General features: G+C 42.0%; 1 protein-coding gene across 8 annotated transcripts in view; it reads left to right on the forward strand.

Moving 5' to 3' along the window:
• The window catches only part of BAIAP2 (BAR/IMD domain containing adaptor protein 2), a 145,242-nt gene that overhangs the window by 54,230 nt on the left and 70,014 nt on the right, over positions 1–20,998 (forward strand). For all 8 annotated transcript variants that reach the window (XM_077253344.1, XM_077253342.1, XM_077253340.1 and 5 more), the window contains exons 2-3: positions 2,458–2,533; positions 16,583–16,669. In XM_077253344.1, the coding sequence (XP_077109459.1) occupies positions 2,458–2,533; positions 16,583–16,669 (163 nt within the window). The remainder of the gene's footprint in view (positions 1–2,457; positions 2,534–16,582; positions 16,670–20,998) is intronic.

The raw sequence follows: 20,998 nt of genomic DNA on the forward strand, positions 1-20,998 counted from the left end.
TCAACAGTGGAAAATGCAAAAATGTCGCGCATCCACGGCAAAAAACTGCTGGTGAGCATGAAATGTACAGTTTTAATAGGAAGCAAAGTTCAACAAGCCTGCAAGTGTTGTACACAGATGGCAAATTACGAAGTGAGTTCTCGGCAGCCGACCGGATATTGCATGATATTGCTATATTGAGCTTGTCCGGTTTATAAGGAATAGAAGAATATGGTTCATAAACTCCGCCATTATACTAATCCCTGAGCCAATAACTACAGTAGCGAGTGTAGCACCTTCGCTCCTGGGGCTTATTGTTAAGGTGCAATAAAGGGAGATTTATGAAGACATCCAACAAAGGGAAATTGGAAGAGTTGCCCTCCGCTACCATTCTGATGACTTGTTACTTCCTGCCTTTTGTCTCTGGCAGATGCTTTTTTCAGCGTCTTCTTATGATACCCTATCAGTCAGGGACACCAGTAGGCCATGCCGGCCACTCTGCTACTGATGGAGGGATGGCCTTTTTTTGTTTGACATTTTCACTTCGTAGAAATGTCTGACTACTAATGGTCAGTGGTATCCAGACACCTGATGGTTATTTCTCCTGCCTCACCTGATACACATGAGCGAATACATATGTTCTTGATGGAGAGAGGGGTGCTAAACACTTCTAGAAACTAATATTACATGAGAATATGGAATCAAGCATGTTGACACCCAACATGTCCAATGTTTCAAGACCGCCTTCATAAACATTTGATTATTGGTTGGTCTCTTGTAAATACATTTGTGAATTTGCCCAAAGTTGATCTAATATGACTTAAAGTTGTCCAGTCACCATGGTTGTCCATTGGCTGAAGGCTCATTCGACTGGTGGATTCTATACATACTTATGGTCCTCAGAGCTGAGTATGTATTAGTTCTCAGAGCAGTGCTTTCACTCCCTACTCTCATAACAAAAGATGGGGCATGATTAAGTCCAAAAGGCCCAATACCTCTTTCTTCCGGACATCTGCTGTTGGGGTAGTGTCTGCAAATGACCTTTTCGGACCACTTTCATCTGTTTCTGGTCAGTGGGAGTGTGATGGTCATAGAGTCCATTGGGCTAGTAGACCCTGTGGTAAAGATCTGGACTCCATGAAGTAGAGATTGGATTGGGCAGGCTTGGTTTATGGCAGATGATCTTTCCAATGAAAAGGTATTTTTTTAATATTCATGCTTGACCTGTTGTGTCAAGTTATTCAAAGGTACCCAGGTCCTGTAGATGGAACTAAACAGTCTCCTATTATACTCCTCTGACGAACAGGTGTTTAGGGTCTCATTGTTTTTGTCATGTATTTTACTTTTTAGGTGAAATTCCTACTAAATAATCAGTTTAGGAAATCTACTCTTCAATAAGAATATTCAAATCATTTTTTTTTCTTTAGTCTCATTCTTGCAGCCGTGTTTTTTTTTTTTTTTTTTCTTTTCCTTCCTTTTTTATCTCAGTATTACGTTTTGCTGCTCTTGTACATGACTGTACTTATCTGCAAATGTTCCTTCACTCCTACCCACGGGCGCTGTAGTCTTATCAAATCTATCCTTTCGTTTCGCTGTTGTTGCCTCTAGCTCCGACTTAAAAAAAAAAATCTATTCTGCACAGGGACATTGGACGTTTTGTTAAACCTATAGACGTCTTTAATGTTCTACGTGAAATAACATAACCGCTTTTTAGAAGGAATTCTTTGGACCCCAGTGAATAAAAGTAAGCCAAATCTTCCCTTTCTTCTTCTTTTAACCTTTTCATCCAATTCTTAGTGATGTCTAATATGTTTGCAAGAGTTTCATATGTTGTCACTATCAAGCTTTCCTTGACTTGTGAATGGCCAATCTAGTCTTCTCACGCCATAAATAAAGTGGTAACCTGTTATAATGGAGGCTGTATGGGTTGTCATCCACACCCACTGTGGTTCCCCGACATATAATTGCCGCAGGATGTCAACACCACTGGATACATTTATCATAGCCTCTTCAGATGGGAGGACAACTAGCAGAAAGATCTCCTCTACAGTGGTGATAGCAGCATACCCCTCCTCTCTCAAACACTGGCCCCATCTGGTTCAACTCACTAAAGCGGGTGCATTTAAAAAAAACAAACAAACAAATAACTCATGTCACTTATCCACAGGTTATGATTATCACTAGGGGCTGAACGATTCCAAGAATCAGGGTCTTAAATTTTTCTGAGTAGAACGGTTGTGCACATGTGTGACCACGGTTTATAGGAGTGGTGGTCGCACATGCTCACTCCATTAAGACTTTGGGCTCTCTGTTCTCCTGATGGATGGGGGGTCTCAAGACCATTTTATTTACCGGCACTTGCTTAAATATCAATGGTGCTGAACAATATCCTAGACCTTGACGTTAATGGTTGGGGGTTGTGCACGCTATTAATACCGCTATAATGGTATTCATGTCTTGTTTCTCTTTGTATTTTAGACTATTATGGAACAATTTAACCCCTGCCTTAGGAATTTCATTGCCATGGGGAAGAACTATGAAAAAGCCTTGGCAAGTAAGTAATGAATCTGCATTGGTCCCCCAAAAAATAATCTCACAAGTCATATCAAAAGTTTAAAATAAAAAATGAAGGCAAATGCTGTTAGTGTTGATTCACCTGTGATTAACATTGGTGTTATTGTCTAGTGTAATTATTGCCTTTTTTCTGAGTTTTCCAGTTTATACAACTTGGAAACTGTCAGCAGTGAGGCTGATGATGGGCCTGGTTATAGTTTGTATATCATATTGAGACTTTTTCTATTGGAGTCTGGCTGAGTGCTACTTTCTTTAAGGGCAGAGACAGACTGCCGTACTTCTTGTGCGAGAATCGCAGCGCACTGCACAGCCTGACCTGGCACCTCTCCTAACCTGAGGAAGACGGCGTGATGGATTACTATGCAGCAGACAAGCTCAGGTCAGGAGCGCCCACAGCCAGTACAAGGTTTACAATGCGATTCTCGAAGGAGAAATATGGCCGTCTGTCCGTCTCCTGCCTTTAGGCTAGTTTTCACACGGGTGTAATGTGACTGCAAATCTCAACCTGATCGTGGGTCGAATGTCCGGATCTAACAAGCATCATGGGTACTGCTATGCACCAATGTTGTGCTCGTGTGATACTGGCTTTAAAGGGTTTCTTTAGAATATGGAATATAGACTTGAGGATCAGCCATAATTGTGTAAAGGTAAAAAAGGAAGGCAGCCGACAGCACATCAATAGTGGGATGCACGCTCCAGTCCAACGACCCAATTGGAAATAAACAGTCTTCAAAGTAAAATGAACAGCATCCAGTCCAGGTGATAAAAAAAATCCAATATCTTTATTCTGCCATAATGCGACGTTTCGACCTAGAAAGGTCTTTATCAAGCGATAAAGACCTTTTTAGGTCGAAACGTCGCCTTATGGCAGAATAAAGATATTGGATTTTTTTTATCACCTGGACTGGATGCTGTTCCTTTTACTTTGATAATTGTGTAAAGGGTCTTCAAACCAGTCTCTGAACAAGGAACAGCCACACATAGAAATGATCTGCTGTGCCTGAATAATGCCATTTTTGCCTCTTCATTTTGCATTCATTACAAAATGAATTGCATTGCAGGAATAAAAGAAAAACAATGCTGGAATCAGGAGAATAGCGGCATTTAGAAAGGCAATTGACAGGTTTTCTTTTAAAATGAAGTAGAGACCAGTAAAAAGCATTTGCCTTATGAATGTACTACACAGCTTCTGGATTGTGCATGTAGTAACTTTGTACACCGTGTTAACCAAAGGTGGAAGGGCATGTTACTGGTTGTACCCCCTTTCCTTCATTTCAGTCTGACTCCTGAGTCATTATGCATCTCGATCATTTTGGTAATACTCATATAGAGCAGACCTCTACAAATGGCGCGTTACCTCTATAGATGGAGGATGATGAGGATTACATAGAGCTGGCTTATTGGAGTCTTTAGCACTGTGTAGATTAGCAGAACGGTCCCCCTGTGCAGAAGTCACCTACGCAGGTGGATTGTGTGGGTGCAGACATACTGACTGACCAGACAGAATTACGCAGACATTGGAAAAATAGTGGAAATGGTGGAGAGAGTTTTTTTTCTAAAAGTCTATTTTTTATTTTCTAAGGGCTATTATTATTATTACTAGATGGTAGCCCGATTCTAACACATCGGGTATTCTAGAATATGTATGTAGTTTATTTATGAAGATTTTAGAATAATACATTGAATACACAGGATTCGGCCGGCCGCGACCAATTAGCGAAGCGTGGTTCAAATCCCACGCCAATTCGCGGCCGGACTGCGCGTGTCAGATTGTTCGCGGCCGGCCACGTAGTATATAGCACAGCCACATAGTGTATATAGCACAGCCCACATAGCATATTACACATCCACGTATTATATAACAGCCCACGCACGCAGTGTATAGCACAGGCCACGCGGTGTATAGCACAGCAAGCATCATATCCCTGTTAAAAAAAAAAAAAGTAAAAATAAAAGTGTTATACTCACCTTCCGTTGGCCCTCGGACCCAGGCGAAGCGGTTACCGACGCTCCTCGCGCACTCCGGTCTCAAGAGTGCATTGCGGTCTCGCGAGATGATGACGTAGCGGTCTCGCGAGACCGCAATGCATGGAGCGGTCACCGGAGCATCGCGAGAAGCGGGGGAAGGCCTGTTCTGGATCCGAGGGGCCGACGGACGGTGAGTATATAACGATTTTTTTATTTTTTTTTTATTATTTTTAACATTAGATCTTAGATCTGCATAGGCAACATCAATAGTAAAAAGTAAAAAGTTGGTCACACGGGGTTAATAGCGGCATCAACAGAGTGCGTTACACCGCGGCATAACGCGGTCTGTTAACGCTGCCATTAACCCTGTGTGAGTGCTGACTGGAGGGGATTATGGAGCGAGCACTGACTGCGGGGAGGAAGGAGTGGCCATTTTGCCGCCGGACTGTGCCCGTTGATTGGCTGTTTTGCTGCGACCAATCAGCGACTTGGATTTCCATGACAGAGGCTGCGACCAATGAATATCCGTGACAGACAGACAGGATAGACTGAAGTGACCCTTAGACAATTATATAGTAGGTAGATACCCCAGGTTTTCTATAAAATGGTTAGGAATAAAGTGAATGGGTCATCAGAAAAGGACCTATTTATATCAGTATTGATACCAAAAGTTTGGACACACCTTCTCATTTAAAGATTTTTCTGTATTTTCAGGACTATGAAAATTGTACATTCACACTGAAGGCATCAAAACTATGAATTAACACACGTGGAATTATATACTTCACAAGAAAGTGTGAAACAACTGAAAGTATGTCTTATATTCTAGGTTCTTCAAAGTAGTCACCTTTTGCTTTGGTGACTGTTTTGCACACTCTTGGCATTCTCTTGATGAGCTTCAAGAGGTAGTCACCGGGAATTGTTTGCTCTTCACAGGTGTGCCCTGTCAGGTTTAATAAGTGGGATTTCTTGCCTTTTAAATTTGGTTGGGTTTGGGTGAATAGACTGTTAGAATTTGTATTATGGCATGAAAAAAGCAGCTAAGTAAAGAAAAACGAGTGGCCATCATTACTTTAAGATATGAAGGTCAGTCAGTCCGAAAAATTGGGCAAACTTTTGTGGCAAAAACCATCAAGCGCTACAAAGAAACTGGCTCACATGAGGACTGCCCCAGGAAAGGAAGACCAAGAGTCACCTCTGCTTCTGAGGATAAGTTTATCCGAATCACCAGCCTCAGAAATCGCAGGTTAACAGCAGCTCAGATTAGAGACTAGGTCAATGCCACACAGAGTTCTTGCAGCAGACACATCCCTACAACAACTGTTAGGCCGGGATCACACATGCGAGAAATACGTCCGAGTCTCGCATGGTAATACCTGGCATTGCCGTCGTTTCTCTGGAGCGGAGCGTGTGGCTCCATGTATTGTTATGCGGCCGCACTCTCCGCTCCTGAGTGACGGCGGCAATGCTGGGTATTACCATGCGAGACTCGGGACGTATTTCTCGCATGTGTGATCCCGGCCTTAAGAGAAGAGTTTGAGCAGCTATTTTACCATGAAGGCCTGCTGCAAGGAAACCACTGCTAAGGACAGTCAACAAGCAGAAGAGACTTGTTTGGGCTAAAGAACTCAAGGAATGGACATTAGACCAGTGGAAATCTGTGCTTTGGTCTGATGAGTCCAAATTTGAGATCTTTGGTTCCAACCACCGTGTCTTTGTGTGACGCAGAAAAGGATGGACTCTACATCTGGTTCCCACCCTGAAGCATGGAGGAGGAGGTGTGATGGTGTGGGGGTGCTTTGCTGGTGACACTGTTGGGGATTTATTCAAAATTGAAGGCATACTGAACCAGTATAGCTACCACAGCATCTTGCAGCGGCATGCTATTCCATCTGGTTTGCATTTAGTTGGACCATCGTTTTATTTTTCAACAGGACAATGACCCCAAACTCACCTCCAGGATGTGTAAGGGCTATTTGACCAAGAAGGAGAGTGATGGGGCGCTACGCCAGATGACCTGGCCTCCAGTCACCTGAACCCAATCAAGATGGTTTGGAGTGAGCTGGACCGCAGAGTGAAGGCAAAAGGGCCAACAAGTGCTAAGCATCTCTGGGAACTCCTTCAAGACTGTTGGAAGACCATTCCCGGTGACTACCTCTTGAAGCTCATCAAGAGAATGCCAAGAGTGTGCAAAGCAGTCATCAAAGCAAAAGGTGGCTACTTTGAAAAACCTAGAATATAAGACCTATTTTCACACTTTTTTTAAGTATATAATTCCACATGTGTTAATTCATAGTTTTGATGCCTTCAGTGTGAATGTACAATTTTCATAGTCATGAAAATGCAGAAATCTTTAAGTCACACTAGCAGTACAGAAAAATCTTTGAATGAGAAGGTGTCCAAACTCTTGATCTGTGAAACTCGTATATTATATGGAGTCATTGCAAACAGAGTGATATATTTCAGGTGTTTATTTCTGTTAATGTTGATGAAAGTTCTGCCGAATATGATAGCGCTATATAAAAAATAAAGATGATTATTATTATTATTATTATTATGGCTTACAGCCAATGAAAACCCAAAAGTCATTATCTCAGTAAATTAGAATACTTTATAACACCAGCTTGAAAAATGATTTTGAAATACGAACTGAAATGTATGTTAAGTAAATGCACACTATACTTGGTCGGGGCTTTTTTTTGCATCAATAACTGCATCAATGCGGCATGGCATGGAGGCGATCAGCTTGTGGCACTGCTAAGGTGTTAATGGAAGCCCAGGTTTCTTTGATAGCAGCCTTCAGCTCGTCTGTATTGTTGGCTCTGGTGTCTCTCATCTTCCTCTTGACAAGGCAACTTTGCTGGCCAATCAAGCACAGTGATACTGTTGTTTTTAAACCAGGTATTGGCACTTTTGGCAGTGTGGACAGGTGCCAAGTCCTGCTGGAGAATTACATTTCCATCTCCAAAAAGCTTGTCGGCAGAAAGAAGCATGAAGTGCTCTAAAATTTCCTGGTAGACAGCTGTACTGACTTTGGTTTTGATAAAACACAGTGGACCTACACCAGCAGATGACATGGCTCCCCAAACCATCAATTTTTGATTGTGGAATCTTCACACTAGACTTCAAGCAGCTTAGATTGTGGCCTCTCCACTCTTCTTCCAGACTCTGGGACCTTGATTTCCAAATGAAATGCAAAATGTACTTTCCTTGTGGAGTGTGTCAATGACTGCCTTCTGGTCATATGTCAAGTCAGCAGTCTTCCCCATGATTGTGGAGCCTACTGAAACAGACTAAGGGACTAGTGATGAGCGAGTGTACTCGTTGCTCTGGTGACCTCCGAGTATTTGACTGCTCGGAGATTCAGTTTTCATTGTGGCAGCTGAATGATTTACAGCTATTAGCCAGGCTGAGTACATGTGTGGCCCTGCACTTAGTAACCCGATATTTACCCTGGTTACAAGTGAACACATCGCTGGATCGGCGTCACACACGCCGATCCAGCTATGGACAGCGGGTGATCAGCGACGAAATAAAGTTCTGGACTTCTAGCTCCGACCAGCGATATCACAGCGGGATCCAGATCGCTGCTGCGTGTCAAACACAACGAGGCTGTAAGCCATAATCATTAACATTAACAGAAATAAACACCTGAAATAGATCACTCTGTTTGTAATGACTCTATATAATGAGTTTTACTTTTTGTATTGAAGATCTGAAATAAATTAACTTTTTGATGATATTCGAATTTTGAGAAGTGCCTGTATCTGTGATTATGACTTGGGGCATACAGAGAAGTCATAAGGAGGGACTGGCAGGCTTGTGCCATTAAAACATTTGTAGAAAAGCTGCGGACACCATCACGTGTTTCTCAACGCAAGCAATGAATAGCCAGGTCCGGGAAGGAACAACCACGGGAAGGGCAGCATCCAATAAAGGAAAACCACCTATGCCAAAACATGGTATCCATCCACAGACAGCTGTTTCGGTGTATTTGCCCCTCATCAGTGTGGAGTAGAAAACTGGCTATTAGGAGCAGTGCCTGGTGAAAATAGGTGGTTTTCCTTTATTGGATGCTGCCCTTCCCGTGGTTGTTCCTTCCCGGTGAAAGACCTGGCTATTCATTGCTTGCGTTGAGAAACACGTGATGGTGTCTCCGCAGCTTTTCTACATGCATTTGCATATTTCCCATAAGGGATGGGGGCAGTGTTCTGGATCACTGCGTTGAGAAACACGTGATGGTGTCTCCGCGGTGTTGGATGTTTTGATCTTCCCGAGGTCATTCACCCTTATAATTAAAACATTTGTGACTTGGCTAATCTTCCTGGCAATGTGGCAAAGCTTGGTGAAGGTTTAGACATGGACTTGTAGGGTAAACATCTCCAAGAGTTTACTTGGTGCTAGTAAATTTTCTTCTTTCTGAAAGAGCCAAATTTCTATATGGATTGCATTCTATGTACATTATAATTATATTTTATTGTATATAATCATATTTTATTGTATACAATTAAATTATATTTTTACTCTTAATGGAGCATTGCCTGCAGGGCTGAGTTTACACCAACTGATCTGCGGCATTAAACAACCGCTGATGGGCTAAGTTTTCCCGATTGTCGGTCAGTTAATAGTCCGTTTCAGACATACCAACCATATGCACAGAATGATCTGTGATAAATCGTTCTGTGTGCATGTGCTCCCATTGTTCTTGGCAACACAGGCCCTGTTTACACAGGATGATGATCAGCCAAGAGCTGTATATAGCTGTGTGTTAAAAATTATTTATATATATATATATATATATATATATATATATATATATATATATATATATATATATATATATATATATATATATATATATATATATATATATATATATTTATATTATATTCACACTCATTGGCAGCTGTGTGCACCAAAAGACAACCATTCGGCAACTTGCTTGCTGATTGGCGCTCTTTTAATTGCTTGTTTATCGAGGCAGACAGTGGTAAACTATTTTAATTGTTCAGCGTGCCTAGACTACCATTGTTGTTTTGTCAGCACAGGTCCTGTTTACAAAGGACAATGTGCTGCGGATTGCGATCTTTTGTGCAGCACAAAAGAGAATTTTTGCCAAACGAGCAAGCATCGTGACCGGAGACCTGCTTTCACTGCAAGATTATTGTGATAAGAACATTCCTAGGAACGGTCATTCATAATTGTGCACTGTAAATTGACCTTAAAGGAAATCTATCAGCAGAATTTCACCACCCAAATAATTTATATGTGCAGGTATTGCTTTCAAAGAGAAGTTCAGCAATACCTTTACATGTCCAGTCTGTTTCTCAGTTACTGAGATATTGGCACTTGAATTGATTTGCAGAGGAAACTGTAGAACTGAATCCTCTGTCAGTCTAGCTCTATTCTCCATTCATCACCTCCTCCTCCTGGTTCACAGACAGCGTTTATACTGTGCGACTTCAGGCAAAGGAGCAGTCAGTCAAGCAGGAGGAGGCGGCACTGGGTGGGGAATAGAGCTGGAGGGACAGAGTTCTCGGATGTACCAGAGCCCTTCAGCCTCATTTGCATATCAATTCAAGCGCTGATTTGTCAGTAACTGAGGAACGAGCTAGCCATGTAACGGTATTGCTGGACTCGACTTTGAAAGAGCTACATGCACATATAGTTTGGGGGAGGTGATATCCTGCAGACAACTTGCCTTTAAGACTACATACCCAACTGGTCTCATCAATAAGAGCCGTAAACCCCATAAAAATAGACTTGCTGCACAGCAATAAGCAGAAATGTAGAAATCAAAACGAAACCATAACATTCTGCCGTTTGCTATTTTTTGGCGTCCTCTGCCTGTGGTGTAGCATTTGCATACGCTGGCTTTGTACAGGTGATGCATCCTCTGTTTCCTGTTTGTTTTCTTGTTTGGGCGTAGTTGACGCTCATCATGAAGACTTTCCGCCTCTAGTCTCAGGTTCAAGTATTTTTACATATGTTCTGTACCTGCCACCCAACCATAATGACACATTGTTTGCTCTCCTCTGGGCCTCAGCCAGGACTCCTCACATTTGATATTGGAGACAGACGCCTAAGAATAGGTTATACTATGAAAATGTCCTGGGCACGACCTGCCATTCCTTCCTCCACATGGGCTGATGGGACTGTAATAATGAGACCGGTCGTGTACAAACTGGGATGACCACGGTGCTGTCCGAGATACTCCTGCGTCATCTCCAACTGAGGTCTGTTCTTAACCCTGCCACGGTCTCCTAGTTTTGTTGTCATGGAAACTGGCTATAAAACAAAGCAATGACTTGCTGACTTAGGCCGGGCACATGGGTCCTGCATGGTTGTGACTGCAACCGGATCACACAAGTTGTAGTCAATATATAAAGACCTATATTTGGTGGCGCTAAGTATCAATGTGCTAAAGTCCCTGCAGCAACACCAACAAACCTCCACAAATGGTTTGTAAAAAGTATGTAGCAGTTATAATAGTATACACCTAGATGCATACAGGTACGCGCTGGACAATAGCAGATAGAAAGACAGGCTGATGATGATAATGGATATCTTATAAATACAGTATATGCTAAAATGCCAAGAGATAGCCTAGTATGGTAATTAAATAAATAAATGTCACTTGTCACAGATGGCCTAGCTAGATTCCAATAGCTAGGAAGGAGAGGGCTATATGCACGGAGATCACCTGGCTAAGTTGCAGTAACTAGGAGGAAAAAGAGTGCGTACGTATTTGCCTACCTCCAGTATTAGGTCCTTAGAGCGCTGGAAAGCTGTATAGGTGCTGCCGTATTTCTGAAAGGAGTCCGGATGAATCGGGAAAAGTCCAAACAGGTGGCTGCTCCGGCCGGTAGCAGCCGCCTTGAAACTAACCTCTGGGAGGGAGCGGAATCCTGTGGGTCCTTACGCCGCGTGTAGTAGGAGCGGTGAGTCCGGATAGTATGCAGGACCTTCCTGACGTCACACAGCACGTGACCGCTTCCCCGAACCCGAGAGTGAAAGTGAGAGTGAGCGCGAGTACGGGGTGCAGTGAGGATCAATCTCAATGAGTTTCAAGGCAGCTGCTACCGGCCGGAGCAGCCACCTGTTTGGACTTTTCCCGATTCATCCGGACTCCTTTCAGAAATACGGCAGCACCTATACAGCTTTCCAGCGCTCTAAGGACCTAATACTGGAGGTAGGCAAATACGTACGCACTCTTTTTCCTCCTAGTTACTGCAACTTAGCCAGGTGATCTCCGTGCATATAGCCCTCTCCTTCCTAGCTATTGGAATCTAGCTAGGCTATCTCTGTGACAAGTGACATTTATTTATTTAATTACCATACTAGGCTATCTCTTGGCATTTTAGCATATACTGTATTTATAAGATATCCATTATCATCATCAGCCTGTCTTTCTATCTGCTATTGTCCAGCGCGTACCTGTATGCATCTAGGTGTATACTATTATAACTGTAGTCAATATATGCCTGGGTATGAGCACTTTTTTTTTTTTTTTTGCCTTGAAGTCATTTTGCAAAAAGTCTCGTTTTTATAAATCTATTTTGCCTACAGCTTCCGTGTAGCTGTGTTTCCATGGAAACAGACAACTGTTCCAGTTCATTCTCCTGCCGCCTTTTCTACTTTCCGGAAGAGAAGGGTAAAAGGAGCGCAGTAACCTGACTAACAAATAATAATAATTTTAATAATCTTTATATTTTATATAGCGCCAACATATTCCGCAGCGCTTTACAGACATTATCATCGCTGTCCCCGTTGGGGCTCACAATCTAAATTCCCTATCAGTATCTCTTTGGAATGTGGGAGGAAACCGGAGTGCCCGGAGGAAACCCACGCAAACACGGAGAGAACATACAAACTCTTTGCAGATGTTGTCCAAGGTGGGATTTGAACCCAGGACTCCAGCGCTGCAAGGCTGCAGTGCTAACCACCGTGCTGCCCAAATAGCCCTATGTCGTATAGATCTGTTGCTTTTTGGGTGGGAAAATAAATGGTTGCAAGAGAGTATTTACTCTTAAAGCGTTCCATATGTTTTTGAGCCTTTAGAAGATGATTGGGGGATTTACACTTTGTGATTTCATGTGATTTTATCCTATACCTTTGTGACGTCTCCTGCAGCTGCGCTCTTTTTTTTTTTTTTTTTTTTTTTTTTTTTTTTCTGTATTAGCTGTCACTTGAGGTTAATGGTTGGTGACTGTCGCTAATAGTCTTGTGATCATACATAAGTGTGTCCTATGTGGTCTCATTAGTACATCAGACTGGGCACCGGGGAGAGGAGAGGGGACGCTGTTTCTGCATCTTTTTTCCTGCTTATGGGTAATCTAGGGGCAGACATGTCATTGGTGCATCCTGTGCCACTGCACAGGGGCCCAACGGTAAGGGGGGGGGCCACTCCTACCATCCAATCAGCAAGCAGCCTAAGTGATAGACAGATGGGGGCCATATTCTGTTCTTTCACAGGGTCCCTCATCCGTCTGTTTCCACATAAAGATGGAGCGTTGTAGAAAGGCAATTTCTGCAATGCATAATCTTTTTATAACTTTAGGGGGGTCCAACCTCTATAACCTTCACTGACCCTGAGAAAAAAAGTCCCCTCCGTGGCTTAGATCGTGCATGATATTGCATGTTTTTGGTGCCGTGAATGTGACATGTATCAAGCTTTGTCTTCTATACATTTTTTTTTTTTTTTCCCAGTCCTTAATTTGGAGTTTGTAATAGGATTTACACAAATTGTAGACTTAAGGGTTAACTACATATAATAAAACCAAATTTTTGTAAAATTTTTACAGCAATTGAATGATATCATGGAACCTGTTTGGGGAGGGGGAGAAGTGGTAACGAGATCTTTTTGGGCTCCTGGGATATTATGGAAAAAAAAGTTAGGGGCAAAACACAATGTTCCAGTTGTCCTGTGAAAATGACAGATGCTAAGCACGTGAGGCGGTAGACCTTAATGTCTTCAGGAGTCTCACTACCTTGGAACCGAAAAATAAGTTTGTGGAGCGAGGTGCATGATCTTACAAGAATGGTAAGAAATTAGACGCTGCCTAATCCAAAGCGACCCATTGGGTATCTTGAAAGAAGTGGGGGAAAGTGATTTATGTGGATTCGAGCAGGTTATACGTTTGTGGGAAGGGGTTATTTGGAAATATCAATATAATTGTACACTGGACAATGTTGTTCTCTGTCCGCTGTATAGGTTTGCTTTATGTGAAGTTATGTGGCTTGTTACTATGTTACCACTTTGTTCTGCTGGATCCTTGAATCTGTAAGCTTTCGAAAGACCATCTGTTAATTTTCCTGTTCATCTCCATTTTTTTTTTTCTACAAGATTGATAAAATATACCAAATTAATGTGTCAGACAAGCACAATTTTTTTTTTTCCCATAGACTTGTCTAATTTTTTAGTCTGTGACCTCTGCTTGAATAAAAAAAAATGAGGGATTTGTGCAGGTCAAGAATAAAGAGTTAGTGATGGTAACTCTAATGTTGGGATTTAGCGGCTATATGCAACGCAAATATTGTGCAAAACCAAAAATATCACTGGTCTGTATATTTAAAAAGGTAGCATTACTACTGTATAGGTTTAACCCAAAATACATGAACCCCAGGGAGCACAAATCGCATCTCTAAAGATGTAAAGAGCAGCACACAAGGACAGTACCGTTGTTCGATTATAGCTTTGGGGGTCTCTTTGGCATAGTTTCTTTTAAAGAAGCACTCTGTCAAAATATTTATCCTCTTAATATATTGCCGTCCTCATGTTATATAGCACTGTGTACTTACAATTGCTCGTTTTACTCTTCTTCCCAGCTAATTCTTCTTTTTCATTAGGTCTATGGCATCAGGTGATTAAAAACAGACTAGCTAAATCCTTCTAAGCTCTATGTAGAAGCAGGAAGTCTCTTTTCCAGCATGAGTCATCACTGCCCTGTCCCTGGTGGGGAGGGGAGAAGGGAGCACCTGGAACAGGAGGTGAAGAGGGGGATGAGTCATGTATGAAAGACTTCCTGTTTCTACATAGAGCAGAGAAAAGAGAAGAATTACCTGTGTAGAAAGGCAAAATGAGCAATTGTAAGTACACCGTGCTAAATAATTGCTCATTTTGCCTTTCTACTCCTTAATTTGTCCTGTTTCTACATAGGAGAGAAATAACCTCTCTTCCTTTTTATGAGTCATCCCCCTCTTCACCTCCTGACAGAGCTGCTCCCTTCTCCCCCTTGCCATGGACTTTTCCAGTGATAACTTACTTTTAGACTTCCAGTGTCTACCTGGAGCGGAGAAAAGAATTACCGTAACTGGGTAAAAACGCAAAATGAGCAATTGTAAGCACACAGTGCTATATAATATGAGGACTGCAAGATATTAAAAGGATAAAAACTTAGTTGGCTTCTTTAAGTAGGGTTTACTTTGCTTACAAATGCTGGTATTAATTGGTACTGGATATGGGGTTTACTTTTTTTATTTTCTTCTGGAAATATGTAACTTTGTGAATTTTCAGAGGTCACTAAGCCTAGACCTTAGGATGATTGAGGCTGTTCTGATAATGGTGGTCCATTTCCATCAGGCGTCTTTACATCTTTCTATGTGACGGACATAAATCTCTTGTCTTCAGTGAAAGAAGAATAAGATGATAAAGCCGGCCAGACAGTGGTTCAGCCAACAGCCGTCTCAGCAGAATCTCCCATACACAGGAGTGCTTTTTCAGTGGAGCTCTCCTGTATTCTCTAGGAGATAGGCTTATCTCTAGGAGAAAAATGCAATCGGACTTGCCAGATTTAACATCTTTCTCAGCGACCAGTCGTGTATACACATTACACTATCGGCTGAATCCATCAATATCTGATTTGGCTGACATTAGTCAAATGTGTATGGGACCTTAAAGAAGCATTCCCATCAAAGTTTTAATCAACTTAATAGATAGCAATCATCTTATTATATATAACTATATACTTACAATTTCTTCTTTTGCCTTTCTACCCATTGAATTCTTCTTTTTCTCTGATCTATGTAGAAACAGGAAGTCAATTGTCCTTGCATTTATCATTCCCCTCTTCAGCTACTGACCCTCCCCCTTGCCAGGGACTTCTGCAGTGACTGACTCATGAAGGGACAATTGACCTCCTGTTTCTACATGGGGCTTAGAAGGATTCAGCTTGTCAGTAGTGTTGAGCTAACTTGTTTGGATAAGGTATTATACAAGCACTCTCAGGTGCTAACAGAGTATCTCTGGCGAGCTCGAATACTTATCCGAGCACGTTCGCTCAACACTACTCGTAAGTTTTTAATCATGTGATGTCCTAGACCTAATGGAAAAGAGAAGAATTAACTGGGTAGAAAGGCAAGATGAACAATTGTAAGTACACAGTGCTATATACTGTAATATGATTGCAATATGTTAAGGGAATAAAAACTTTGATGGGAATTCAAGTCATTGACGTCTCTCCCCTTTACCAAAAACTCTTGTTTTTCAGAGGCTTTAGATGAGGCCAACAAAGAATTCTTCCCCTATGTTTTAGTTTCGTTAACCATATTCTTTACTATTGCTATGATACATAATGGAGTTTCTTGTATTCTCGATGCACATATTGCCCTGACTGGTTAGAAAGTGTTGTGTTGGCTGGAAATGTTGATTGATTTATTTTTTTTTTAAAGTAGTCTTTCTTTAAGATTTTATCCCATGTTGTCTGCCAAGCGGCTTAGACTTGTGCTGGTCAGAGATAATAGTTGCAGAATTGGTAGCTCAAAGAGGACTAGCCAATGAGGTCATAGACCTACATAGAACTGTGACCTTCCAGGAGTCCTTAGACCTACAAAGAGGACTGTGACCTTTAAGGATCAACCAGATCTGTTGGTCATTTTAAATTATTTTAATCCTATCTTGTACTTATTTAATCAAATGTCTCTGGCCTGATACGGAAAAAAAATTGTGCAAAGGTTATTGAAAGAGTGGGAGGCGGTGGTAACGGTGGTGGTTCGATGTTCTGCTGGCATGTCCTATCATTTTAAATATATGCAAATGTTTCTTCTATTTTCCCTTTTTTAGGTGTAACGTTTGCAGCAAAAGGCTACTTTGATGCCCTGGTAAAAATGGGAGAATTGGCCAGTGAAAGCCAAGGCTCTAAAGAACTTGGTAAGTGAGGCAGCCAACCATTGTAGGTAGAAGCACTGAAAACGGCACACGTTAACCATCCTCAAATCGCATCAATTTTAGTTGATGACTAATTTCGTATACATTTTACTTTTTTTTTTTTTCCCCTAATTGCTGTCTTAACCTCCCTCCTCCCCCAAAAGTTTTTTTTTCTAATTTCTGATCTACACCTACAATATTTGTTGTTTTTCTCATTGTAAGGAATCTGGGACTAGGCCATAAAGCCTTGGATGTATTTTGACACCTATTCAGACAACACCTCAATGTGACTTTTACACACAAAGCCAGACCCAACTTGTCTGGCCAAGAAATCTTATTTGCCAAAACGCTGGAATAAGTGAAACATGTCGTAGTTTGTTTATTTTAAGCCCCCACATATTAGACGAATGTTGGCTGATATTGACTCTCACTCTGTGTATAGGGGCCTAATGTCCAATTTCAGACTGACAATCCTTTTAAAAATAAATAAGTCTCCTCTTTGAGAGAACTGCTTCCAGACATCTTTGGCAAACACAGGAGCGCTCTGCAGATCGAGTGAGCCTGTATTTGAGAACCTGCCAAAATGGCCGCTAGCTGACAGCCTTCTGAGGTGTTATGGGGAGGGAAGCTTTCGTCTAGGTTTTTTGCTCTTTCTATGTTGCAATGCCACCAACCCTGCATGACCTTTTGTTGTCAACCATTTGGAGATTTGATAAGATTCACATGCATTAGATGTAGGGAAGACTTGGCACCCAATGGCACACACGGAGGCCACACGGCTTCATATTGGGGAGCCGTGCAACCTTTGAGTGCTGCATTATGGCCTCCACACCTGCCTCTGCCCTGTTGGAATTAAGTCTATGATGTCCATCATTATTCTTTGGTCTTATGCCTTAAATGTTTTTCACCTCCTACTTTTTCAACTCTGTAAAGCTTAAAAAATATCTAATCGTCCTAAATGACTTGACCCTTCTGTTTTACTTTAGGGTAAACCATATTGGTTCCAATAATACAATCTTTTTTATTTTTTTCCCAAGAAACTATGGGCACATAGCTGGTTTATGATTGCACCCAACTATTATGTCTTCTGGTTGCCCTTTCCCTACTCATCAATACAACATGATGACCAGTCTATAAAGGTGTTATTTTGTGAACTTCTCATCCACCAAAGTAACATTTTGTGTTTGTCAGGTTCCTCGCTTCTAGGAATGGGTCATAAATGACTTCATATTTGCCCATGGTTCAATGAACCTGTGCTACTTCTGGAATCTCCAGTCTTTTGGATGGCATGCTGGAGGTCTGCATGGGTTCTGACTGATTTTTCGGGAGATCTGGTGAATTTTGTAATGTTAGATGACGATGAGTGGTTGTCTTAGCAAATTGTTCAGTCTACAAATGCCCAAGAATCAAGATTGACCCATCCTTCATGATGACCAGAAATCTGTTTAGATGTATTCATAAAGTTTTGTAAAAGTGTAATGCTGTTCTTCTCTTTTTGTTGTAAGCAGTGGTCATATCTTGTCTCAATTGTCCTGAGCGGTCCATAAAATCTCTTTTAAATTAGTAAAGTTTCTTCTTATGAGGCAGCCAGAACTCAAAGCTGCCTCCTTCTCTTGCTCAGTACTGGTGATGGCTCGTTATAGACTTGATCATCCGTCTATTTTTACTTCCCAAACAGGAGCAGTTCCTTATTGTGGCGAGCATGTGTGCCTTTTCCTCCTCCGGCCCCGTCTGGTTACTGTGCAATGTTGAATCATTCTCCCATTCTCATTGCTCATCCTTTCCTCTTTCTCCCACAGAATGGACCTGACATGGCAAACATTCAGCTATTATGTTGTAATCTTTCCCCCCATACTGCAGGAGTATTACGTTGTGTCTTTGCATTACTTGTTCCCTACTGTACAGGTTGTTTTTTTTAATTGTGATGTATCCTTGAACTATGGAAAAATATGTTGAATATTGGGTATTGTTCCTGTGCTTGTGGACTACAATCATAACTAGAGATGGAGGGACACCTGGATGTTCGGGTTTGGCCCAACAGTTTCAAAAAGTTTGGGTACCAGAACAGTACCTGGATCCTATTCACTTGAATCGGAGGCTCGAACATCCATTTTTTGCTGCGCTGTAATGTGCATGACAGCGCGGCAAACACCGCTTCTGATCAGCGGTGAAATGAGAGAGGTGTCAGGTGTTCCCACCCTGTCAGACAGCGTGCGCGCTCAGCTGTGATCGGAGGAATAACCTTTACCTCTGGTCACTGGTGTCAACTGATGGTACAACTGCTCCCATCATCTGACACCTGCTGCTTCTAATAACAATGAGAGCAAGAGCGGTGGATGGGAGTAATCATCCGCCGCTGCTGCGCTGTAAATAAATAATTAAAAAAACGTGGGTTACCCTGTATTTTTGTTAACTAGCCAGGCAAAAACTCACAGCTGGGGTATATAATCTGGTGACACCAAGCCCCGAGGTTAGTAATGGAGAGGCGTCTTTAAGACCCCCATTACTAACCCTATAGTCACATTGTATGAAAACACAGACATCAAGAATAAAGTTCTTTAACTGAAAAAAAAAATGACAGACTCCTTTAATAATCTCAATTAAATCATACTTACAACCTCGCCTAATTTATCCGAAGCCCTCGTTCTCTTGTAATAAACCAAAAATAATAAAACAACAATAGAACATACCTGTCCATTGTTCTGTCCCACGCCGTAATCCATGTCTGGGGGAAAAACGGTTTTCAACCTGGACGGTGCCAAGGAGAAACCGTCCAGGCTGGGAACCACTGGTGAATGAGCTGCTGCGAGCGCAGCGTCAGTGACTAGCGGTGACATCGCCAGCTGGGCTGAACTGTGGTGACCTCAGTGGCACCACTGCTAGCACCGAGACTTTACGTCTCCTCCCCCCCCCCCCCCCCCCCCATGGATCATGCTGTTTTTTTTTTTATTTTTAGAACTAAAACGAAACCATTCCCACATATGCACTAAACTCTTGGTCACAAGCAGAAGAGGGCCCTTGTGCAAGAACAATAGACAGACCCTTTGCCGTGGGAGAGCTCATCATTGTGCATGAGGTATCATAGGTCGACGTGGGCCCCTATACTACTTGGGCTTTTCTGCAGCTACACTGAATGCACCGTTTCTATGTTTGCTCCTTCCTGGCTACACAGACAACCCAATGGTCCTTCAGAGAACCAAAGGCCCAACAACTTTGCAAAAGGCAGGCAGGTAGATCCATTTACATGGTATCTATTTTAAATGAAAGTCCCCAAATCCCACACAATGGTAGAGATCTCCTGTTAATTTTGATTAGATTTGCAGTGTCTACAAAACCTACCAGTCTGACTTGGTGGTAATACTCTCAAGTGGCCAACATTGTATGGAGAAAGCAGAAGAATCCAGCTCACAGATGAAATACAAAAAAGTGTGTTTTATTATCCAAGGTACATGAGGCAAAGATTAAAATGGTGTGCTCACAAAAAAGAGAATACAGGCATCTTTTGACATGTTTCGAGCGACATGCGCTCTTTAACATAAAAAAGAAACCTGTGTGCACAATCTCAGAGCTCCTCAAAACACTAATTTCAGCTCAACCAAAGGAGCGTTTCATGAAGTATTTCCGATAGAAAATGTTTCTTCTTTGATCACCTAGAATAAAAAAAAGCCATGTTCATAGTGCCAGGGTATGTGCACAAAATGTCTTACTTTTTCCTATTTATGACTGCAGATTTCAGATTTAACCTTGGGTTTGTAGTTCTTCTGTGATTAATGCCATTTCTACGTTATCTGAAGTGATCGCTTGAACTGGTCATACCTCATTAGTCACACACAAGGTCACTGTGTAATGCAAGGGATAATGGTGAAAAGGCTTAAAAGGGTTTGTACAATATGAGAATGACATGGCGTCCCTCTTCCAGAAATAACTAATTTGTGGCAAATTGTTCGTAAAGGGGTCACAAGCACCACGTGGTTGGTATGTTATGTAGGCAACAGGGCTGCTTTATTCTGTTGGTCCTATATGGCCTGTAATGGCCATCCAAGCAACTGTCCCTAAAAAGCAAAGCGTTCTGCCTTCTCTGCTATGATCCCTCCCAAATGGCTCCTCGTTACAGTGGATTGGCGTAGCTTTCAGTTTCCAGCGCCGTGTGACATCCTCTGTATATTTATAGTCTATTCACCAAGGGGCCCGGGCTCCTGAACAGTGCCATTACCTGCTGTGAGCATAGGCCTCTATGATGTAAACACATGAACTCTTATCGATTTGTGACGCTAATGTTGTGAAAGCCATTTTGTTTAGAGCAGAGCACTGTGCAGGCTCCAAGACCTCTGC

Source organism: Ranitomeya variabilis, chromosome 4, assembly GCF_051348905.1.
Source record: "Ranitomeya variabilis isolate aRanVar5 chromosome 4, aRanVar5.hap1, whole genome shotgun sequence".
NCBI classification, from domain to species: Eukaryota; Metazoa; Chordata; class Amphibia; order Anura; family Dendrobatidae; genus Ranitomeya; species Ranitomeya variabilis.